This window comes from Crassostrea angulata, chromosome 4 (assembly GCF_025612915.1).
Source record: "Crassostrea angulata isolate pt1a10 chromosome 4, ASM2561291v2, whole genome shotgun sequence".
Lineage (NCBI taxonomy): Eukaryota > Metazoa > Mollusca > Bivalvia > Ostreida > Ostreidae > Magallana > Magallana angulata.
This window is the reverse complement of record NC_069114.1, coordinates 29,656,472-29,682,700: the sequence shown is the minus strand read 5'-3', so window position 1 is coordinate 29,682,700 and position 26,229 is coordinate 29,656,472. Positions and strand designations below refer to the sequence as shown.

At 33.4% G+C, this 26,229-nt stretch overlaps 1 protein-coding gene across 1 annotated transcript; it reads left to right on the top strand.

Annotated features, from left to right (window-relative positions):
• Positions 1-2,794: 2,794 nt before the first annotated feature.
• Positions 2,795-16,597, top strand: LOC128181382 (uncharacterized). The gene is made up of 7 exons (XM_052849772.1): positions 2,795-2,845; positions 5,291-5,529; positions 6,474-6,730; positions 6,904-6,937; positions 8,030-8,098; positions 11,649-11,741; positions 15,167-16,597. Exons 1-7 carry the CDS (start codon positions 2,814-2,816, stop codon positions 15,409-15,411), a joined length of 969 nt encoding a protein of 322 aa, XP_052705732.1. The 5' UTR covers positions 2,795-2,813; the 3' UTR covers positions 15,412-16,597.
• Positions 16,598-26,229: the final 9,632 nt, after the last annotated feature.

Here is a 26,229-nt window from a genome sequence, read left to right as displayed (position 1 = left end):
GGGTCTGACATCGAATGATATTTTATATATCAATGTACGGAATCTAACACCATTTGACATTAAAGATATCAAGGTTTGGGGCCAGGCATCCTGAGACGGTAGCTACATGTTATATTAAACAATTCAAAGAATCAGTTTATTCTACAGTTGTGTGACAACACGAATATGGTACATGGATTTTGAATTTGTAAATGTCTTAAGCTAACTATCATTTGATGTACTCATAATGCTGGTTTGCTAAATGTCACAAGGTGTCACAAGTGTTGTAATGAACCAGATGCTGGTTTGCCAAATGTCACAAGGTGTCAAAAGTGTTGTAATGAACCAGATGCTGGTTTGCCAAATGTCACAAGGTGTCACAAGTGTTGTAATGAACCAGATACCCATGGGTCACGTCGCTTACCTGAGGAAAACTATACAACTCGGACGTGACTTATGTGGACATCAAGCTTTACGATATCAAATACAAAAATTATAAATCGAACTCCATTGTGTCCCCTTTCTAATATTCCTTATTTGGATCATGTTTAAAAAATTCAGAACTTTCTTTGTACAGTAAATCTTGCTAACAAAAAGTCCTTGAGTAATGGATTTTGAATTCTTTAAAACTGAAATTATTTATATCCATAAAAAATAGCATTAGAATAGGATAGGGGGGGTCCTTATAACTGTAAATCAATATTTTTCAATAAAATATAAAATGTATATTATGTAAGGGACATATACCGAGGCAGCCTGACCCCTTTTATGTCAGACCTCTACGTACATGTAACCTTATAACCAATATTGTTAAAATATAATGGAATATAGTTATAATTTCAATTGTTCGTACAATTATTGGAAAACGATGGAAATTTAGGTAACAAGGAATAGTTCTTTGATCTTAGGGGTTGATCATTACAGTTGGCACATAAGCTCAAGTACATTATGCTTCCGTTGAATGATACATTGTATGTAGCTACAAGGCTCTCCTTGTAGCGACATCTGATTTCAATTTTTTAAATAACAAATAACAGTAGTCCTAAGATCGCCCCCCCCCCCCCTGTGGAACATTAACATATCAAAGTTTAAAATTAGACAAAAATTTACGGTGTAAAATTACACAATTATTAATGTTCAAAATTATAAAAAAAAACAAAACAAAACAAAAACAACCCCCCCCCCCCAAAAAAAAGTAATGGTAGTTCTGTCGTAGCTATAGATTTTAAAACATCTTTCAAAAGTTTGCAATAAATACCCGCGTTATCAAGATTAGTTTCTATATATTTTATTTAATAATTTGCGATCGCAACTTTCTTCATATTGTTTACTTAGGTTCGTAGTTTTTATACATACAGTCATATTAAAATGTAACTAAAGTTACTTTTAAGTTTTTGTACGCCTATTCTCTAATACGTCTATTTAAGCGAGTTGTTTTGCGAATTACTGAGACGATTGCGGAACCAAGGCTTATCTTTTGGCGTTATTGGTTAATGCTTGTTCGGGAATGCATTGTTTCACATGGTTTAAGAAAGTTGTAGAAAATCTTCTCTCCGCGTGATACATATCCATTAATTAGTGAGTTCCAAATCCGTGGCTTGTGTATAACAAGATAATTCAATTTAACAAAATCTTTAAGAGTTTTGTATAGCCAAACTTTTTGCCCATAGGATCTGTTTTGCATGCCGTTTGTACGTGTGTATAATTATGCCTTTGTAGTCGCTGGTAGTGTTAAAAGGAATGAGGTACCTTGGAGTTTCTTTAGCCAGTCAAGTGATATGTTGTGCAAGAAGAAAGCGCAAGTGTCCAAAGGTTTGCCCGCTGGTTTCAAAGTGGTTATAATTCAAATGGTTTTTATGTCTGCTTGCCTTACCACCACCATCGATATAAAACATAACTCCTCTTTAGAGAATAGAAATGGTCATTGGTTTATTTGACTTCGACCACGACTTATTTTGTTTTCTAAAAACGTACAGTTGATGGGATGCTAAATGTTCATTATTTTATAATGAAGAGAAGTCTTCTTCAGGTTTTATTTGTTGATCAAAATTGGTTTGTTTTCCACTATATATACCGCAATTAGGTTAATAATGACAAAAATACATTGAATGGAGCACAGGGACCAAGCCCGTTTTAACATTAATTTCAATGTAACCATAAATAAAGTTACATTGAAATTAATGTTAAAACGGGCTTGGCCTTTGTGGTATCATTGTGGAGAACAAAAATATGGAGCACTTGACAGAATAAAACTACGGCAATGATGTTACTATGTATTTGAAGATTTTAGAACTCATACTCTAGTATTCCAAGTTTAATATGTATCGTTGGAGCGAATTTTGAAAAAAATATTGATATTTTTATTTTTCAATATCTTATCCGACTGTCCTAGATACGTGTGCGCATTTTACCCGCCTCGCTCATCATTTTCTTTTTCTTTACCTAAGTAATTCACTTAATTAATGAATATACCCAACAACAAAGTGTTCATGTATAACTAACAACAAAATGATGATCGTATTGATTACAAGGAATTAGAAATCTCAAAAAAAGTGTCAAAAACTGAGGGCGATTTTACCGACTGTTAACTTGTACCAGGTCTTTTGGCTCTAACAAAATCTTTCTTTTGTTTTCCATATTAATATGGTGTGATAAGTAAATATTTGTATGATGTTTTATTTTATCAAAAATTGCCTTTCATTTAAATAAGTAAACAGCTCTGTTAAACGGATCTACATGTATCTTTGCTCAATGAGACCAAAAGTTTGGTAGGGTGCGAATTGGAGCATGGAGCGAGTTGACCGATCCCTATATTGTGAATAGATACGTAAACAATGGATGTAGATCATTTACCAGAGGCAGACAAGTGAGTAACTAATACTAATAGTAGTTTTAAAAGTCCAGGCCTATATCATTATTATTATAAAGTGACAAACCTTCGATTTATGCATTATGTGTATTATTTCTAATTTTTTTTCAATATGATGTTAAAGTAAAAGAGAACTTTATGAAAGATTAAACCTGCTTGTACATGAATGCATTGAAGAAAACGAAAGTAGAATGTTTGTTATTTTAAAATTTCAATCTGACACACATAAAAAAAAACTGCTGATGTCACCCTAAGTTGAATAACTGTAGAAATGTTGAAATTTTACTCTTCTATTCAATTCCATTACCTAGCTGTCCCCCCTCCCCCTCTCTCTCTCTCTCTCTCTCTCTCTCCCGGGGTTACAACCCCCCATATCCTCCTTCCCTAATACACACTCTTTTAAAGTCTTTTCGCAGAAAGAATAGCTGTGTATGAGGAAATATTGAATGCTGCTTGGTTTCAAGGAGGAAAACTTAAGTTTAGTTTTCATCGTGCATAATTAAGCTTTAACTTTCACTTTTCTGTAAAATACTTTATACTTACACCTTAATTTTCAGAATTTTTTGTTGGTATCGTTAATTTGTTTTTTGAAATTAAACACAGTAAACAAAATACAGATAATTTTTATAGAACATATCAAAAGATTTTTTACCTTATTTTTACATCATTCAATGGGTGATCCTCGCCCTTGATTATGCTTTTATATGGCTTTATGATGAAATGAAGCTTTGTAGGTGTATGTAATAAGAACAAATAAAAGGTGTAACCTTATGACATTTTGCAAACGGAAATATTTTACATCCTCAGGCATATTTTTCTTATTTTTCAATATGATTTTAAAGTACAAATCTACATTTTTAATCCTCAAAATAAATGGCAAAATTTGGTACATTCTCTAATGGAAAAATCCGGTTATTAATAAAATGGTGAAAATGGCGGGCAGCTACCAAAAGGGTACCCTCATTGTACGGATAACGCGTCCTACAGTTTTCAAGATAGGAAGTTGTTCTTTTGCAGATCAATTGTACATATGTCAGAGGTGTGCATATTGCTAGGATTTTGATTTCCGATAATTAATCGAAAAAACACTAGCTTTTGAACTTAGTCATTTTTTGGCAAAATATTGCATATTTGGTACCCTCATTGTACGGATAACTCCTCCTACAGTTTTCAAGATAGAAAGCTGTTCTTTTGCAGATCAATTGTCCTTATATTAGAGATGTGCATATTGCTAGAATTTTGATTTCCTATAATTTATTTAAAAAATACCAGCTTTTGAACTTATAGTCATTTTTTGGCAAAATATTGCATATAGGGTACCCTCATTGTACGGATAACTCCTACAGTTTTCAAGATAGGAAGTTGTTCTTTTGCAGATTAATTGTACATATATCAGAGGTATGCATATTGCTAGGATTTTGATTTCTGATTATTTCTGAAAAAAATACTAGCTTTTGAATTTAGTAATTTTTTGGCAAAATGTTGAATATAGGGTACTCCATTTCACTGGATATTGGTTGACATGGATTATGGATACAGTTCACATAAAAGAAAACCCGGTTTGCTGTCACATTGACAGCTTTTCACTTGTTATATAATGGGATGACCCTTTTTCAATGAATACTTTAAATGGTCCCTAAAAGAAACACATGGTAGATTTTTATGAAATTTTTCAGGAAAGCTAGAGCTGGTGTGTATAAGACATGGTTAAAAAATAAAGAGTTTTGCTATTGTAGTTTTTTATATGTGAAACAACTCGAGTCAGCCTCCTTAATTAATAAATTCAATGCATTTTTTCTGCAGAATATTTTAATGCTTAAGTATCATTCACCTGAATATTTAACTGCGCTATATACATTAAAAATAGATTTATTTTACATTTATCAGTATATCTTAAAGGGGCATGGTCACTGTTTTGGTCAAAAAATATTTTCCAGATTTTAATGTTTACAATGCTGCAGTAAGGCATTTTTAATAGACCACCAAAATTTAAGTGCCATTTGTTGATTTATAACATATAAGTGAGATACAGAGCTTACAATTCATTGCTATGTAAACAAAGCTTTTGTTTACATTTTGAACATTGAAGTAAGAACTCAGGTTTTAGACCAAAAATGAATGTGGTAAAGGTTAAGATCTGTTTATCTATGCTTAAAATGAATAAGAAGATGGAAAAATTACCTTGAAAAAGAACTTTTACCGGTATATAGAACTAATGTAAACAAAAACAGGGCACGAGCCTTGTTTACATGGCAAAGTATTGTGAGCCTCGTATCTTTCTTATAACTTCACTACTGATTTTCCAATTTCATTTGGTCATTGCAAATGCATTCCTAAAGCATTGTTAATAATAATAAAAAAAGACGAATTTGACCAAAATCTCGACCATGCCCCTTTAATTATTAAAAGCAAGGAAATGAAAGCTATGAAAAAATATTTCAGGAAACAGTCAACATACTGCAACATCATGGAAGGAAGGCCCTGTAGAGCTGCCTGTTTTGACTGGGATTTCAGGGAGGTAGCTTTTACAGGACCAGCAAAAAGGGAAGGAATTTTTTATGAAAGACAAAAATTTATGACGATGGTTAAGGAGCTTAACTTTACCATCTATCCTTCAGAAAAAGAAGTTAGAGTAACCCGAAGTTTACCCAAACGAAACTTTATCAAGGAGTTAAAAAAATGTGAGTACAGAGTCAGTATAATGCTTAATTACAAGTTTTGTCTTTACGTTGACTTAATCCATATAGATATGGTGACATGAGTTGTAATACTTAATATGGGTACTCAATCTATTAATTAAATTTAAATAGAACTTCCATCTGCTCCTCGGTTTCCGATATGTCGCATGACTTGCATGTTCACGCAACATGTCGAAAACCGTACCAGGGGGCGGATGGAAGTTCTAATTTTAATTAGATTGCATGATGGGTACACTTTGTATTTCTAAAATAATTTATGCATTATTGCCTTTGGACCTGAGGCTGAAATTGCATGGAATGTGTCTTGATTGAGCTGATACGGAGTGTGATTTGTAAAAGGATTGCTCTGGTTTTATTGATATTTGAGGGCAACAGTTTTCATGGATTCAGTGAAAACAACAGTTTTCGAGTACAATGTATACTTTAATTTGTGGCTAATCAAAATATCATGAGATATATACTGCACCTCAATGAATATTTAATTTCGTTGACCATCTCAGCAACGACATCCACAACAATTACCACAGCTAGGCAATATCTATGAATTGGTGATAGTGTACACCATTGATGTATATACATTTATTATATATAAGTCATGTTATGAATTCTTTTCTTTCGGGCAACAAGAGACAAAAATCATACTTGTATTATAAATATTTGTATTAGCAAAAGACATTGGTGGCTTTAATAGCTTGTTCTCTTTTTAGGTACCGGTAAATCCAGCTTTTTTCCGACAGAGTAATTTTTTAACCAGTCAATCAGACTATTATGAGTTTGTGACAATTGCTCAGTGGTAAAAGCACTGACGATATGTATCACAAAATCCGGATTGTAAGACATTATTCTTAGTCAAGACATGATTTTTCACTCCTCGCTGTTTCATGAATCTCTCATTGTTAAACATCTTTGAAACTTTTTTCTTGTAGTTAAAAATCTGTGTGTGTCAGAACCCTGTGGCTGCATTTTGCTGTCCATTTCTTCACATGGAGTGATTGTGAAAACCGATGACCAGATAGACAGTGGGGATTTTGAAACATTTGAAGATTTCATCCTAACTCACCCTGAGCTTGACCAAAATGAATTTTCCACAAATTATGTTGATGAACGTGTCTCAGTAAAAGAAATCATGGAAATGTTTAGAGATGAAAGATTGAAAAAGATTCCCAAAATATTCTTTATTCAGGTATAACAGTTCATGATTACATGTATATTTCCCGAAGTTTAAAATTATTTGTGACAAAATAAATTGAATAAATTCATTATTATATTCATTGCATGCATGAAATTACCAAATTCATATAGTTCATTGATGGAGGGAATATCAAAATGAATAAACATTAAAATTATTTTGTATAGGCATGTAGGAACCAAATTCATCCAGCTGATCTAGGTGAGTGTTCAAAACGATGTTAATGATGATTCACGTATTCATAAGTGCATAGCTACTGTAGATTCCCAAATAAACGTGAGGAATAAATAATGCGTAAAATCGCAAGAAGCCGCCCTCAAGGATTTTTTTTTTTTTTTAATCTTGCTTTTATTATTTTTTTTAACTATGGGAAATTAAAACAAAAAATTGGTGCTTGCGATTTTATATTCTAGTGATTTGATACAAAATAGCGGAATCGCAGAAGTAAGTACTCGCGTACAATAAGGAAAATACAGTATTACAATATATCCTAAAGGTTTAAGATGAAGTTCTTGTAAAAAACAGAAGGTTAACTGAGGAGTTTTTGGGTTGGGATGCTAAACTACAGTAGAAACTTTCCATCAATATATTACATTTACTTTATTGTAACTGCGAAGTTTTGTGAAAATCTGTCTTGTAGACATTTTTAGGGCTTTCTCAAATCTTAGCTTCATTTATGAATGGTTTACATGTAGATAGAGATCAAAAGACCCTTTTTGTTTTCAGTTCAAAGCAAATAACTAAAATTACTAAGATTTAATTATATTGCTCAATTTTAATTTGTTGTATGTAATGAGTATTGTTTATTACAGTGCTGCCAGTACTGTGTGTTTATGTTTGAAACACTTTGAATTGCAAAAATGACACGCATGAATAAAAAAATGTTAGTACCGGTACATTTTTTACCCTATTTTTGCAAGCTAAATGATACTCATAATATGGAAATAAGCTATACTGTACATAATAAATAAGAAACACAAAAAATTTACTCCTTTTTTTCATAATAGGATTGATATCACTTGAAAGTTGTTGACTGTTGTTTTTTTATATATATACATGTATACCTTTCAAGTTAAATGAGTGCTAGAAATCCTTTTCATTAAGGAATAGTAGAATTTTAGGCTTTTTTATGAAAATTTTCTCTGTGATATTGAGGACCCTTAAGGATGAAGAATAGGTAATTATTCCTTTGGAAAGGTGGGATTTTTTCTTCTTAATTAATACACATGATAATACCTCTTTCCAATAGAAATCTCGATTGTAATTGGAATGTTTGTTTATATTCTGATTCAGATGCAGATATTGGCTTTGATGTGTGTGTTGTACGAGATAACGGAGAGGGTGAACCATTGCCACAAAATCGTAAGTGTCAGCTGTATTGTAAGAGTATTAATAATCAGTTTCATTTTTAATTTTTCCTTAGTCTTTTTAAAATTTAAGCCCTTACATTTTATTACTTGTTTTGTCAAAATAATAATAACAGGGCTAATTTTAGATAACTTGACAGATATAATTTTTAAAATTTTTAACGTTCTTTGATCTGCATGTCCACATATATAAACAAAAGTGAAATTTTTTTATAATAACATTGCTAACAGCTCACAAAAATTAAAATCTGACAATCTGTTGTCATTAAATATGCATGCATTTAAGATGTCTACTGACAGAAAAAAATGCTTGTTCAAAATTTAACTCCATGCTTTCCACAGCATAAACACAGGCAGCTGGCGTCATATATTTTCCTAGTGATAAAAATATATATACCCCCAAAACCAAATAATACACATATTAGGTTAAGTGGGTTTATTTTTTAATATGAGAAAAAATTTATAATGTCTTGTGCATGTGAGTATTATATAAATAGTGCCTGTTTGGGAGGGTAACAGTTGAAATTGACACCCCGAGAAAACCATTGTCAACCGACGCGAAGCGGAGGTTGACAATGGTTTTCGAGGGGTGTCAATTTCAACTGTTATCCTCCCAAACAGGCACTATTTATTTTGTTATACTGAATGTCTTTTTTAAAATTTTTAAGAAAATTTTACTGCTTTTATATAGGAATAACGTGAATTCTACAGCGAACCGTACGCGCATAATTTTCGCGCATGTAACATTTTTTAATGTTACCCGTTGCCAAGTGCGTTGCTAACGCTGAGGGTAATAGTAAATATTATTAACTGCTTCTTAACCAATCAGATTTCAGTATTTAACATGAAAGTATAACAAATCAAAATGTTCAATTTTGTCTCATTATACCCACCACAAACAAAGTTGGGTGGGGGGGGTTGGTTTATATAGAAATCACTTTGTCTGTATGTGTGCGCAAAATTCATGTCCGGTCCCTATCTTACTTATGGTGAAACATTGGAAGTTGTTAGTTCACACAAATATTGCTTAAGACCTAAAGGTGTATCATGACCTTGACCTAATGTCATTTGGGCAAGGTTACTGGCTATAAAAGGGCAAAATTTGTGTCTGGTCCATATCTTTTTAAGAAGAAACATTGGAAGTTCTTACTTCAAACAAAGATTGCTTGACCTTAACTCAAGGTCAATTGGGTAAGGTCAAGGACAGGAAAAGTGCAAAATTCATGTCTGGTCCATATCTTATTTAATGGGGAAACATGGGAAGCTCTTACTTCACACAAATGACTTGAGGGTGTGTCATGATTATGTCCCAAGGTCATTTGGGAAAGTTCAAGGTCATTTGGGAAAAAATCATTATTTCTGTCTGCTGTATACTGTTTTTATGGAGAAACATTGGATGTTTCTATTTCATATCAAAATTACTTATGACTCAAGGGTATGTCATGACCTTGTTTACAGAGTATATAGGTGATCACAATTGATCCATGGTCAGTTGTGCAAGTTCAAGGTCATTGTTTAAAAAATGCTTAATTCCTGTCTGGGCCATATCTTGTAATGGAAAATGATCTGAAGCTAAAATTTGACACAAAGTTTGAGCTTTGGTCATTTCTTCAAGTTTAATTTCACCATAAGAAAAGGAAGATTCCATTATTTTCTACTCATGAAACACCTGAGTCTTGATATTTTCTTACCATGGGGTACCATTTGTGAGCCTGCTCCAAGTACCTCTAGTTTTAAAAGTTATCAGTATTTCACAAAACTAAATTGTTGCAGAGGGAAATATCTTTGCTAACTGTGTATTGGCCGATGTGTTAGTGTTTTTGAGTTTGTATTGAGTTACTGATAGAAAATCATTGCTCTTAGAATCATTCAACTCAGAAATTGGGAAAAATTAAAGCCCTATACATTTCCAAAGTTGTCAGTGAATTTGAGACATGTGATATTATAGAGTATATTATTTAACAACTTATTTTTTTATAAATGGAACATAATTTAAAAAAATATCAGTGAACTTGATTAATAAAGATAGCTCGGCTTCAAAAACATTTCCATCAGTAGTGAATTTTCTACAGCCTAATGTAGAAATGTAGACCTAATGGAGGTCCGAATGTTGGCCCTTTCCCCTAGCAAGTATTATAACATTGATTTAAAAAGTTAAAGAAAGAAGAGAACACTAATCAAACAATTAATTATAATACAGTGTACAAAAAGTGGACAAATTAGAGAGCAAATCAATTTACAGTCAAACTTCGTTATCTCGAACTAGATAGGACTGATTAAAAACTTCAACATATCCATTGTATTCAAGATATCAGTGATTGAGACATCGAAGTTCAACTTTATTTCTTTTTATCTCACCTGAGCTTAAAGCTCAAGTTAGCTTTTCTAATCAAAATTTGTCCGTTGTCTGTCGTCGTTGTCATTGGCGGCATTGTCGTTTTTGTAAACTTTTCACAATATTATCTTCTTCTCCAGAACCACTGGACAGAATTCAACCAAACTTGACACAAAGCATCACTGGGTAAAGGGGATTCAAGTTTGTTCAAATGAAGGGCCAGACCCTCTTTAATGGGGAGATAATTTAGATTTATTGAAAATTTGTTGGTATTTTTCAAAAATATTCTTCTCAAAAGTTATTTGGACAGAAAAGCTTAAACTTGTGTGGAGGCATACTCAAGTAGTGTAGATTCAAGTTTCTTCAAATCATGGTTCCTAGGGGTAGGTGGGGCCACAATGGGGGGTCAAATTTTAGCATAGGAATATATTGATAAAAACTTTAAAAATTTTCTTCTCAAAAATTATTTGGCCAGAAAAACTTAAATTAGAGTTGAAGCATCCTCAGGTAGTGTAGATTCAAGTTTGTTTAAATTATGTTCCCCGGGGGTAGGGTGGGGCCCCAAGGGGGGGGGTAAATTTTTACTTTGGAATATAGTTAGAAAATCTTTAAAAATCTTCTTCTAAAAAACTATAATTAGGCCAGGAAAGCTCAAATTTGAGTGGAAGCATCCTCTGATAGTATAAATTCAAGTTTGTTTAAATCATTGTCCCCAGGAGTAGGGCGGGGCCACAATGGCTGGATGAATTTTTACATAGGAATATATAGAGAAAATCTTTAAAATATTCTAGGTAAGTTTTCAGTCCAAAAAGCAGTAACTTGTGTAAAAGCACAGGTTTTGCAGATTAAAGTTTGATGAAACCACGATTCCCGAAAGAAAAGTGGGGCCACAAAATGGGGGGGGGGGGGGGGGGGGGGTATATAGGAAAAGAGATAAATCTTCTCACAGGTACATCAACAAAAGGGGCTTGGTATTTACCAAAAAAATATATGTGAATAAAAATTGGCAGATTTTAAATTTTTTCTAGCAAGATCTACTGTACTTAGTTGTCAAGGTATTTTGGTTTTGATACTGTAATGCTTATTTGATCAGAGTTAAGGCAATTGTTGCTCAGGTGAGCGATGTGGCCCCTGGGCCTCTTGTTTAAATCAGCTTATCTATACATGTATATAGACAATAACATACATATATGATGATATATGATTGTAGATTTACTAGTCCCACAAGCTTCTCCAGGCAAAAACATGGCATACTCCCCACCGTATTTAGAGAACAGTGTCATTGTCTTCTCCACTCCATTTGGTAAGTATATCTTACAGATACATGTACATCTATGATTAATTTCCATTATTTTTCCAGGAAATTTGGCACTTTCAATTTAGAGTTTTGTTGTTTAAAAAGTCAAAAGTATAGGTGCTTATATTTGATAAAAGTTTTGATGTTATGGTATTTAAGGAGTAATGCTCTTTTCTTTAATTATTTTTGGGTATTTAAGACGTACCCTGCCATTCATTATGTATAGTTTTGTCAAGGAGGACTGTTCAAAGTTATTTCTATGTTTAATGTCACCTTCAAAATATCAAACCTACGAGGGAGGGCAAAAAATTAAAACAGAAAAATATTCGAACAAGTTATTTTTATTCATTATATTAATCGAATACATGAGTATTTAAGCTACATGTAGTTTTATTAACTGTTTAGTGATCTTTCCTGTCAGTTTAAAAAGACTACATCCCATTGAGTATCCAATGACGTATGACCTATCATGTGCCTTTAGCATTTCGTATTTCTATAAATTGCAGTATTTTAATAGTTGCAAAAAGTAAAATCTAATGGGAAAAAAGTAATTTTTTTTTTAAAACAACAATTTCTCCTACACCTACACCTATGTGCATGGGTGACATGAAACATGCATTAATCTTGAATAGCCTAATGGGGTAACATAAGGTATGTGACTTCATCACTTTTTCTTTCATTCATTATGTATTGAAGAAACACATTTGAAATCTACATTATTTTTTTTTCAAAATAATAAAATCTTCATATTGGTCAAGAGAATTGGATTTGAATATCTGAAAACCTTGTGGAATGCTAATTAGCCCCTCCCAAATCCAAAGTTTATTTTTTTTTTCATTATTTGACTGTAGTAGGAAAGATCGAGTAATGAACATATTTACTATGTAAATAAATATGGCTGGAATATGAATCAAACCTGGCAGGGCCCTAGACAGGATCTTGAGTTCTACCCAGGTGATATCCATGCATGGTCCATATACATGTAGCCCCAGTTACTATGGTAACTTACGAATGACCTGAATTAGCTAGGGTTCAGATTATAAGCTTGTTTTTTGTGTTTTGCTTTATTATCCCCTCGCGCAACTTTTTGCGAAGGTGATATAGCATCGCTACCGTGCGTGTGTGTTCGTATGTATGTATAATGACTTGTGTATGTGTGTGTGTGCACTCCATTTCAATTTTCTAGTAAATTAATAAAAAACCTACCAATAGAATTTCCTCAACCTTTGCTCAAATATGCCTCATTGTAAAAGATTAAAACAAATGCAATGTCATATTAATTGGTCAAATTTTTATTCAAAAACTTGGATAAAATTTCACCATTGTAAAGGAGGGGGGGGGGCATACATTATGACAAAATTCGTTCAAAACTAAAAAATATTTTTCATAGATTGCACACTTCTGTAAAATAACAAATAAAAGATGCATGTGCCTTTCCAAACCATTAATAATATTACAAATTATTATTTCATTAAATCAATGTCATAATCAATATTGTATACGAGTTATCAATCGAAATTTCTGAGTAAGAGTTATCAATCTTCCGCTTCACTTCGATGGCAGGAGATAGTTTTTTTTGGTCGAGGAAATGTGAGGCAGATAGTGCTCATATATGAGATTTAATTTTTCAGTGGGTTAAATTTTTAAATTTGCTAAAATTGGTTTGCATGCAGGGGACACATGGTCCTGACTCTTGAGAATTTTTAAACATTTCAGAATAAAACAAGTACAACTTACATATAGCACTATAAAGAATAGCCAGGGACGGTCTAAAAATTTTCTGAACATTTGCCCTTTTTTCACATTTTCACATTTTCACAAGTCCAGAACCACGCTCCAGTCCCGAGCAACTGCCATAAACTACCATAGGATCGGTAGCTTATTGTATACCCATGCAAATAATCACCAATTGATGGGGGGTCAATCACCTTCTTTTTGAGTGACATTTCGTGTTCTGAACCCACCCTACTTTTCAAGCACAAAACCGAAAGTGAAAATTTTGGCCACAGTTTCGCATTTTCATTCCATATCTGATGAAAAGTGCTACCAGTATTAAAGTGTCATATATCAATGAAATTGACATGAGCTCCTCTATCCACAAAATGAATGCAATAAATATTCTACCAATTTATACCCCTCAAATAACCAGCCAAACCCCAGGTTCTCCCTTTATTTCAAAATGAATGCAATAAATATTCTACCAATTTATACCCCTCAAATAACCAGCCAAACCCCAGGTTCTCCCTTTATTTCAAAATTTTGACCGGGTCTTTCGAAGCCGGGTCTTTCCTTCAAAACTATCCCCTGCCACCTTCTTTGAAACAAAAGTGAAAGTAAGCAGTTCAAATCAACAACTTGATATTTTTTGGATTTAGATCTAGTACAGGTAAAAAAAATGTAGTTTTTGCAGTAATGGAGGGCTAGTAGAATGTGGTCTCTTCATTAACATAATTATATATTGCTAAATAATGCATCCCTACACACAATAACTCATGTCGCGTGGGGATGCTCCGCTTAGCGGTGCCCTTGTATTGAAAATTTATTGCTTATAAAGTTGGAGTTAATTGAATTACACATCAATCAATCTTGACATATGGCCTTTGAAATGTGGTCCAAGAATTGGTATATATACCTTCTACAGTAAACTACGGTTATAGCGAAGTCCCAGGGACCAATGGATTTACTTTTTTATATCCATAATTCGTTATATCCATAAAACGAATTTGTAATATTAACTAAAGCGAATTTACTACATATAATTATGTTTTCTTTCACCAAACTACAATTTTTGCTAATTGAGGCTTAGAATGAAAGTACATTCTTTTGATACCTTTAATACAGTGTAACTGAATTGTGAAATGAAGAATTTAATTATGTGAAAATAAATTCATTCAAAAATAAAGTTAAATGTTTGCCCAAACTTTTTAAACTGTAAGGAAATTTGTCATAAAAGTCTTAAATTTCTTTAATATTCCCCTTTACAGGACTCAAAGTCAGTTTGCTTTATCAGAATTCATTATAACTGTAAATTTTGCAAATATTTGTTAAGAATTTTATTTGTTAAGACTCGAAAAAACTTTGCTATATCCGAGATTTTGCTTGCTATATCTGTGTTCGTACTAAATAAGTTTTACTGTATATAGATTTATTCAGTATGTTTACAAAAGTATTTTTAAATAAACCTCTAACATATATTTCTAAACTAAATGTATTAGGAAAAACTTATCAATGTGCTATGTAATTGATCTACATCAACTATTTGAACCAGAGTGAGGCCACTCCAGCAGAGCAGACACATACCAGAATTCCCTTTTCCTAATACACATCTATTGTTAGATGAAGTCATACATATTCATTGATCTATTTTAATTCATTGTATTAATTGATTAAAATATTCTGTTCACAATTACCCCAATTTGATTTTCATCTAGGTTATGTAGCAGGAGTTGAATCTACACAATTTGGAAGTCATGTATGGGATGTTCTTGAGGATACACTAAAAAGTATGGTACCAGTAAATGGATCAATAAATCTTCTTGACTGGTTAAAGAAGACAAATGGAGAACTGGCTAAAGATGAAAATTTTGAAATTCAACGTAATGTGAAATACAAACCTCTTCTCAGTATCAGCCATACACTGACAAAACAGATTTTGTTTAAGCTACAGCGCGAGTGATATTCAAATCTGGTCATATTTTTTCTTTTAGAGTAACCATGATTATGTACATGATACATTTTCATTCAAATATATACATCAGTTACATGTAAATCTTTAGGTCAATGATAAAAGTTCCTCAACCCTCGATCAGCTCAATAAACTATGAAGTGTTATTGTTATTCAAAAGATGTCTCAAACTCGATTTTTGTTTGTTTGTTGAATTTCCAATGAATTATGTTGTACTATCGGATTACTACATGTACATTTTTTTTATATATATAGATGTGGAATCTAACAATCATACAAGCAAATAATTCTGGATTTATAATTTATTGATTAATACTGAAGACTTGGGGTTGTCAGACGAACAAAATAAGTATTCTCTTGTAAGTGATAAGTTAATTGATTTGTTTGAAGAATGATCTTTTTGTGAAACAATAGTCTGATTATTATTGCATGTATCAACTGAGAAAAAGAGGATTAAATGGTTTTTAGCAAAATAAATGAACCTTTATCTAACTATTACATTGCTGTTTCCTTTAAATAATAATGTTTACTGTTTACCATTGGTACCTTGATCTGAAAAAATATGAATGATTATCTGAACCGAAAGCTAGAACTTTCCATGTATAATGGAAGCTACGTAATTGCTTATATAAAACAGTGGTATATTTTTTTAAAAGAAATTTTTTAAAACCTGATCTGCTTTGCTATCTATAAAAGGATAATTATAATGAATCATATACCTGTAGCTCTACATGTAGATATTTCACGTAAACTGATCTTTGTGCTCTCTTACGATTTTTTTTCTTATCATCCTTTTGAAATTTTATCAAAAATATTTTGTATAAGTTTCATATAAGTCATCATTGTCCTTTAACTGTTCATCTATGATGTAAAAACGATGGGAAACTCCAGCAATGTATAGAGCGCAAAAATTTGTCAATAGAAAAAAACAATATAGAGTATATTTGTGACTTGGTAATTTCAAGGTAATATCAATGAAATGAAAACTTTTTTAATTCATTCAAAATTATTTTAGTTGTCACAGGGTGCTCAGGGGCAATGACCATATAGGATTCTTTTTTGTCATAGCACCAAGCTTCTTTATTGTGTCAAGCAATATGTGAAATGGATAATTTTGAGGCAACAGTTTTATACATGTATACCATATTCTTTTACAAAAATACAGTCATTTATTCAATGCTTTTTCTTTGTTTTCTTTGTGGCAATCCAAGACAAAGTCTTTTAGTTTTTGGTGTTTATTTGCCACACATTTGCAAATAATTATCATCTATTTGTCCGATGTTTTATACTTTTATTAACTCACCTGAACCGTAGGTTCATGTGAGCTTTCCTGTTCGTCGTCCATCCGTCTGCGGTAAACTTTTCACATTTTTGACTTCTCTAAAACCACTGGGCCAAATTTAACCAAACTTAGTACAAAGCATTCTTATGGAAAGTGGATTCTAAATTGTAAAAAAATAAAGGGCAAAACCCCTTTTAAAGGGGATATAATTGCGAAAGAGTGAGTATAGGGTGTGTGTCTTTAAAAATCTTCTTCTCTAGAACCACTGCACCAGAAATGCCAATATTTACACAAAAGCTAATACATTTGTATACATGCTAATACATAGTGAAGATTCAAAATTGTAAAAATCGTGACCCCGGGACCAAAACTGGTGACCGAGGCGGGGTTCAAAGTTTAACATAGAAATACGTAGGAAAAATCTTCTCAAGAACCACTGCACCAGAAATGCCAATATTTACACAAAAGCTTTTATATTTGGTGAAGATTCTGAATTATAAAAATCGTGACCTGGACAAAAACTGGAGCCCTAGGCAGGGTTCAAAGTTTAACATTGGAAAGATGTTTTAAAATCTAAAATTCTCCCAAAGAACCACTGCACTAGAAATGCCAATATTTATGCAAATGCTTGTATACTATACATGTACAGAGTGAAGGTTCTAAATTGTAAAAATCATGACCCCCGGACAGAAACTTGCGCCCCAGGCTGGGTTCAAAGTTCAACATATACAGGAAACATGTTTAAAAATCTTTTTCTCGCGAACTACAGTTTGGGATATTAATATGCATACATACTTGACTATTGTAGATTCTAAATTTTAAAATCGTGAACCCCGGACTAATACTGTGGCCCCAGGTGGGGTTCAAAGTTTAACATAAAAGTAAAAAGGAAAAATGTTTAAAAATCTTCTTCTCGTGAACTACATTGCTTCAATTTGTCAGATCACTAAGTAAGCATCCTAAAATAGTGTAAATTCTTAATTACAAGAGGCAAATAGGATTTAACGGTCACCTGAGTAGCATATAACCTATACTCAAACTTGTCCAGGAGTCTCATAAATGCATTTAATTAAGTTTCATTCTGGGTTAGCAAATTATATATTTATTATGACGACCACTTCCTTGCCTAATATCTTTCAAAAAGGACTATGAAACCTATAATTGTAGCGAAAAACTTAAAAGATCATAATAGAGTGCATGACCTGATCTTTAAAAGGTGCAAGACTCCGATAGAAAATAATTTTCCCATATTTCTAACTTTTAGAATAGGTTTTATGTGTAATATATGTTTTCATAGATAAACTAAAACAAGGTTGCTAGTATATTTTTTTTTATCTTAAACAACCTCCCATCCTCCATCCCCAGGGCAGACAGAAACTATGCTTGTGGGCATTTGAACAAACAAACAAAAAATAGCTTTGAAAGCAGTTACTCACTTCTCGTGTTATATAGTGATATGACTATAAAATCATCCTGTTAGAAACGGGACTAATGATTATAAACATAAGAATATCAAAGGGGAAACATGGATTTTATTTATACAGGATCTACATGTATTATTGTACATTGTCCAGATAGTTCGTATTATGACTCAATTAAGCTGATTTCATCATGCATGCATACCTATTGTTTCTCAGGTGAGTGACATGGGCCTCTTGTTACAAAAATATGGGAATAGAGAAGAGTTTCTAAGATTTGAAACATTTTTTATGTCCCCTTTCGAAGAAGGGAGGGCATATTGCTTTGCTGCTGTCCGTCTGTCGGTTTGTCGGTCGATCCACCAACAGTTTCCATTCATTTTCTTCACAGAGGATGCATGGACATATTAAAATACAAGAGGCCAGTTGGCCTTAACGGTCACCCGAATAGCATATAACCCATACACATTTGTCGAGGAGTCTCATATATACATCTAATTAATTAGGTTTCATACTGGAGTAGAAAAATTATTATTTTGTAATGACGACCACCTATCTGCCTGAAATCTTTCATAAAGAACTGTGAAACCTATAATTTTGGCAAAAAACTGAAAGATCTGGTCTAAAAAATTATGAATAAAGTTTTCCTTTCAGGTGTATGGGAGTAAAGAAGATATTTTTTTTAAACATTATATGCATTAACACTTATACATCTATTTTTGCCCTCCCCTAGAATCAAAACCCATCCTTGAGGGGACATGAAAATTATAATTTCAGTAGAGGACTTCCTGGTAAACATGATTATCAGTCAGTTTTTTATACAGATGTCTGAGAATAGAGAAGAAATTTTGTAAACATTATTTGCATTAACAGTGTATTGCCATATTGCCCCCCCCCCCCCCCATGTCCTGAACCGCTGATCCAGGGGCCATGAATTTCACAATTTAGGTACAGGAGTTAGTGGACATCATAACCATGTATTCAGTTTTTTGCCAACACGTGTGCGAGTAGAGGAGAAGATTTTTTAAAGATTTAAATCATTTTTACTATATGGCCATATTGACCCCACCCTAGAGCCTGAACACCTAAAAAAGGGGTCATGAATTTCACAATGTTGGTAGAGGGCCTCATGGACATCATAATCTTGCATTTAGTTTTCAACAAATTTATATGAGATTAGAAAAGAAGAATTTCTAAGATTTAATACATTTTTAGCTCACCTGAGCTGAAAGCTCAAGTGACCTATTCTGATCACATTTTGTCTGTCGTCCGTCTGTCCGTAAACTTTTCACATTTTCAACATCTTCACAAGAACTACTGGGCCAATTTCAACCAAACTTGGCACAAATCATCCTTAGGCAAAGGGGATTCAAAGTTGTGAAAATTAAGGGCAACACCCGTTTTCAAGGGGAGATAATTAGAAATTAATGAAAAATTTCGAGAAATTTTCAAAAATCTTCTTCTCAAGAACCATAAAGCCAGTAAAGCTGAAACTTGTGTGGAAGCATCCTCAGGTAGTGTTGATTCCAAGTTGTGAAATTCATGACCCCAGGGGGTAGGGTGGGGCCACAATGGGGGTCGAAGTTTTACATAGGAATATATAGAGTAAATTTTTAAAAATTTTCTTCTCAGAAACTAATCAGCCAGGAAAGCTGAAACCTGTGTGGAAGCATCCTCAAGAAGTGTAGATTCAAAGTTGTGAAATTCATGAACCCAGGGGGTAGGGTGGGGCGACAATGGGGGTCGAAGTTTTTCATAGGAATATATAGAGTAAATCTTTAAAAATCTTCTTCTCAGAAACTAATCAGCCAGGAAAGCTGAAACCTGTGTGGAAGCATCCTCAAGAAGTGTAGATTCAAAGTTGTGAAAATCATGACCCCCGGGGGTAGGATGGGGCCACAATGGGGGGTCGAAGTTTTACATAGGAATATATAGAGTTAATCTTTAAAAATCTTCTTTTCAGAAACTAATCAGCCAGGAAAGCTGAAACTTGTGTGGAAGCATCCTCAGGTAGAGTAGATTCCACGTTATGAAAATCATGACCCCTGGGGGTAGGGTGGGGCCACAATGGGGGTCAAAGTTTTACATAGGAATATATAGATAAATTTTTTAAAATCTTCTTCTCAGAAACAAATCATCCAGGAAAGCTGAAACTTGTGTGGAAGCATTCTCAGGTAGTGTAGATTCCAACTTGTGAAAATCATGACCCCCGGGAGTAGGTTGGGGCCACAATAGGGGCTCGAAGTTTTACATAGGAATATATATAGTAAATCTTTAAAAATCTTCTTCTCAGAAACAAATCATCCAGGAAAGCTGAAACTTGTGTGAAAGCATTCTCAGGAAGTGTAGATTCCAAGTTGTGAAAATCATGATCCCTGGGGGGTAGGGTGGGGCCAAATTGGGGGGTGTTAAAGTTTTTTATATAAAAATATAGAGTAAATCTCAGGTGAGCGATGTGGCCCATGGGCCTCTTGTTACTATTTATATTTATATGGCAGTAGAGAAATAGATTTTCTATGATTTAATACTTTTTTACTATAATGCCATATTGGCCCCACCCTAGAGCCAGAATCCCTGACCCAGGTGCCATGAATTTCACAATTTTGGTAGAGGGTTTCATGGACATCATAACTATGCAACCAGTTTTTTCTTCACATGTGTGGTAGTAGAGAAGAAATTTTTTGAAAATTTGGCTTTTTTTTTTTGCATGTTTGGCCAAACATGTGACGCCCCAGGGGTGGTAGAGCCATAAATTTCACAATTTAGATTCCTCTTACCATAGAAATGCCTCACACCAAAAATGGTAACAATCAGCCTTGTTGTTTTTAAGAAGAAGTTAAAAATATAAATTGTTAACGCACGGTGCACGACGCACGACGACGGACGAAAACAGATATCAATAGGTCACCTAAGTTAACTCAGGTGACCTAAAAATTTGGTATACAGCACATACCAATCGGTCGAGAAATTTTAGACAGAGTTATGGCCCTTGGGCGTAGAAAAATTCCAGTTATTTGCAGTTTCCGCTAATTTTCTTTGCAGAGGATGAACATATTGAAATGAAATTTGGTATACAGGTTTATCCTGATAATATCTAGGTCAAGTTTGATATTAGGTACGATCGAGCATTTTTAGACAGAGTTATGGCCCTTGGACGTAGAAAAATTCCAGTTATTTTCAGTTTTCGTTCATTTTCTTCGCAGAAGTTGCACATATTGAAATGAAATTTGGTATACAGATTAATTATGATAATATCTAGGGCAAGTTCAATATTGCGTACGATTGTGCAATTTTCGACAGAGTTATGCCCCTTGGACTTAAAAAATTATTTGCAGTTTACATTTATTTTTTCGTGGATGTTTCCAAGGGAGAGGGCATAAGTGTTTCACGAACATCTCTTGTTACTATATGGCCATATTGGCCACACCTTACAGCTGGAATCATTGACCGGTCATGAATTTCACAATTTTAATAGAGGGCTTCATGGACATCATACACATGCAATTAGTTTTTAACCAATATATATGAGGGTAGGAAGAGGAGTTTCTATGATTTTATTCATTTTCACTATATAACCATATTGGCCAAACCCTAGAGCCTGAACCCCTGACCCAGGGGCCATGAATTTCATTATTTTGGTAGAGGGCCTCATGGACATCATAACCATGTATTTAGTGGGTTTTTTTTTACAAATATATATGTAAGTAGAGAGGAAGATTTTCTAAGGTTTAATACATTTTTACTTTATGGCCATATTGGCTACACTCTAGAGCCTGAACCCCTGACCCAGGAGCCATGCGTGACACAATTTTGGCAGAGGGCTTCATGAACAGTTTTTCCTCACATGTGTGGGAATGGAGAATAAGATTTTTGAAAAATCGCCTGTGGCGCCCCGGGGATGGTAGAGCCATGAATTTCACAATTTAAATATCTCTTACCAAAGAGATGCTTCACACCTAAAATGGTAAGAATTGGCCTTGTAGTTTTTAAGAATAAGATAAACTGTAAAATTGTTAACGCACGACGACGAACAAAAAAAATCAATAAAAGCCGTGACCCTTGATCTAATACTGGGGCCCCAGGAAGGTTTCAAAGTATAACATAGAAATGAAGAGGGAAAATGTTTAAAAATCTTCTTCAGGAGAACTACAATGCTTCAATATGTGAAATTACTTTGCAAGCATCCTTATATAATGTAATGTAACTCTAAATTAACAAGAATAGAATTCCTGGGTCCCCCACCGGTCAAGAAGCATACTAGTATACTGTATATGAAATTGCAATATTTTCAAACATTCAGGGCTGTTCCAGAATTAAATGTGTGGGGAGGTTGGGAGGAACATTTGTTTACCCCCACCACCCATTTTTTTTCTATTTTTCCTGTCGCAAATATATCCAAAATGCTACAATCTAAAAGAACTTGACCAAAGTATTAGTGGTATAAACATTTGGTTTAAATTTAATGAAAATCCGTCAAAATTAGAAAGCATGTGAGCGCTTACTAGGTCACAAAGTCCCATTACTCCAACAAAAAGTATCGACCAATGCTGATTTTCGAACTTGACCAAGGTAATAGTGGTATAAACATTTGGTATAATTTTAATGAAAGTCCGTCAAAATTTGTAGGCATGAGAGCGCTTACAAAAAAGTGTGATAAATCCGTCAAAATTTGTAGGCATGAGAGCGCTTACAAGGTCAAATTTTTGGATAAATCAGAGTCATTATTGTGGTCAAAGTCCCATAACTCCAACAAAAAGTGCTGATTTTCGAACTTGACCAAAATATTAGTGGTATAAACATTTGGTATAAATCTAATGAAAATCCGTCAAAATTTTTAGGCATGAGAGCGCTTACAAGGTCACAAAGTCCCATAACTCCAACAAAAAGTATCAACCAATGCTGATTTTCGAACTTGACCAATGTAATAGTGGTATAAAAATTTGGTATAAATCTAATGAAAATCCGTCAAAATGTTTAGGCATGAGAGCGCTTACAAAAAAGTATGAGAGCGCTTACATGGTCACAAAGTCCCATAACTCCAACAAAAAGTATCAACCAATGCTGATTTTCGAAATTGACCAAGGTAATAGTGATATAAACATTTGGTATAAATTTAATGAAAATCCGTCAAAATTTGTAGGCATGAGAGCGCTTACAAAAAAGTGTGACGGACGGAAACACGGACGCACGGACACACGGACGGACGCCCGGCATTTCGATGTCCCCGCTCCGCGTTGCGAACAAATATTGGGGCCCCAAGAGGGGTTCAAAGTTTAACATAGAAATATATTTTGAAAAATGTTTAAAAATTCTCTTCTCGAGAACTACACTGTTACAGTTTATGGCATGGGATTACTATGCAAGGATCCTCAAATAGTGTAGATTCTAAATTGTTAAAGCCAACCCTAAACCATGGACCAATATTGGGGCCCCAGAAAAGGGTTCAAAGTTTAAAATGGAAATTTCATATGCTACAAAAAAAAATGTTACAAGGAACTGTTGTTCAGGTGAGAGATATTGCCCATGGACCTCTTGTTATGTTTCAGTGGGGTTTTTTTAAGTATACATTTTGATTTGTAATATATTTTCTAATGAATTAAGAGACATATGTAGCTCTGAATGTGCATGGTGTCAAGCTAGGGGATGTTTTAAGTCCAACAGTTTTAGTATATTCATCAATGGTATTGTAATGCGTTGAAAACAGAAAATGTGATTATGTACAAGTACATGAAAGCAATATAGATTGTAAATTGTTTGCTGATTGTATTGTATTTTTTTCAGAAAGCAAAAAGTCTTTTACCAACCAGTCTTAATATACTTAGAACATAATAGTCAGATGGGAAACGCCAAATCAATGTAGAAAAAAACAATAAAGTTTTGAAAATCAACTTATTTTGATCATTTGAGATGAATATCAATGGTAATATAGTACAAATTGTACCAAAATATTGTAATTTAGGTGTTGTCATAAAATACAATGGAAGATATAACTTGGCAACATATTTGCTTCTTGATAAAGCTAGAAAGGCATATGAATTACTGGTATACTGTTAAATTTTCAGAAGAATATTTTGATAAATTCCATTGTACTCCACTCCAATTCTTCTCTAATGTTGTGAAATAGGGGGAACGGATCTTTCACACAGATATATTTCAATTTTTGAAAAAAATTCATCTAAAATTTATTAAGATATTCTTTGCACTGCAAAACATCTAATGCTAGTTTTTTGGCAGAACTTAATAGGCTACCATTTTTGTCCAAAATTACATTCTCTGGCCTTAAATATTGGAAAAACATATGATATTGTCTAGATAATCTAGGATTTTCATACATTACAAAACTTTAAGTTCAATTCATTGCATTTTACCAAAAATAATATAAAACATTAAAGGATTGTCAACTAATGCATCTAAGAGATATCATTATCAATTTTAAGTTTAAAAAAAAACTTTTAAAACTTTTAAAATGTTTAAAGGACCCTTGCTTATTATGGTACTGTCATCGTGTTTATTTCAATAAAATATTTGTGTTTGTTTTATAAATGACCTTCATCAAAATCATTGGTTTTTAATTTTTTAGTAAATAATGGTCTCAGTAGAATAACTGCTTTGAATGTTATCGTATTTTAGCATGTTTATTTAAAAATAAGTTGTTCGTTTTGTATTCACGTCTTTTTTACCCTTTCCGCCGCCCATAAACTAGCAAATTGAGAAAAAACATAAAAGTGATATTTGAAACAGAATTTTCAACATTATACTATAACAATGTAATTAAAAATATGCCACACGAGTCTTGCTAAAGCCACCTTCTCAATTGGTGCACGAGCACTTTACACCACTTTGCGATCAATTTTTTTTTAGCTTCGTACGAGCTCTCGCATACGTTGCATGAGCTTTTGCATTTGTTGCATGCGTTTTTGTGGTTGCATCAAGTCTCCTCAAAATAGTTGAAGCCGCTTTCACAATTGGCGCACGAGCAGAAGCGACCAAATATTCGTGCGACCGAAAAAATTAGATATGAATCGTTAATTGGTGCCGAAATAATCGCATATGAAAAAAGTATTCGTACGAATTTCGCAGGATCTAAGCGAGCTTTGTGCGATGTAAACGCATTGAATTTTGCGATATATCGTGCGCCTGTATGCGACTGTTGTACAATGAAAGCAACTGTTGAAAGATAATAAGATAGGAACCCGCGAGAGACTAGGTGATCGGACGATTGAACGTGCGCCAATGTGATTGGACGTGCGATTATGCGTTCAGTGGTACGAATGGTCGTGCGAGTCAGAGGGGGTATATACAACGCCCATATTCAGTAGACATAGTTGAAAGCGAGAAAATACAGATTTGCAGCAGCAGTTATTATTAGGCCCTATACCTCAATATGATTATTCTATTATATCTGATTGGTTTAGAAAGTCACGTGACAGGGCGATGTCATGAGAGTGAAAAAGCCGATATGAGCATTCGATGTAGACAAATATGATTACATCAAAAATATTTAATTATTATGATTCTCTTAATATCTCAGAACCAACTTAACTATGATTTATAAAAAAAAAGTGAGACAGTTACATGGAAAATCAAACAATCACGACGTTAATGTTGCGACTGTTGAAAAGTCAAACATCATTAGAAATCAACGTATTTTGTATAATTATATGTTGCATGGTATAATAAAACGTTTACTGCATTAATGTTCAGAGAATATGAAGATTTATTCCCCAGAAATTTTTTTTTTTCGGGCGAAGCCCTCGGGAAATATGATTTTTCTTAAGGAAATAAATCTTCATACATGTATTTCCTTCACCATTATGCAATAAATGTATATTGTAAATTTTGTTCTTAAACAGAGAATATATGAAACAGAGTATAAATACTAGTAGCAAAGCATGGCATATTGAGGCTGATAATTCGTGCAATGGTAGTAAAACGTTGCAAGATTACATGAGACACGTTGAGCAACAGTCTCATGGTCGCAAAACAGACGCATAAACACCAGCAATTTATCTTACGATCTTTATAAATCGTGTAACACTCTTACGAGTACACAAAACGTTGTAAAACGTTCGTATTAATGTTCGTGCGTTGCACTGCGATAATTTGGAT

Bases quoted from the DNA above. Each gene is read 5' to 3' on its own strand.
- LOC128181382 (XM_052849772.1), top strand. From the start codon at position 2,814: ATGGATGTAGATCATTTACCAGAGGCAGACAA. The intron at 2,846-5,290 runs GTGAGTAACTAA...AAAATATTTCAG, and splicing joins CATTTACCAGAGGCAGACAA to GAAACAGTCAACATACTGCA. The intron at 8,099-11,648 runs GTAAGTGTCAGC...ATATGATTGTAG, and splicing joins TGAACCATTGCCACAAAATC to ATTTACTAGTCCCACAAGCT.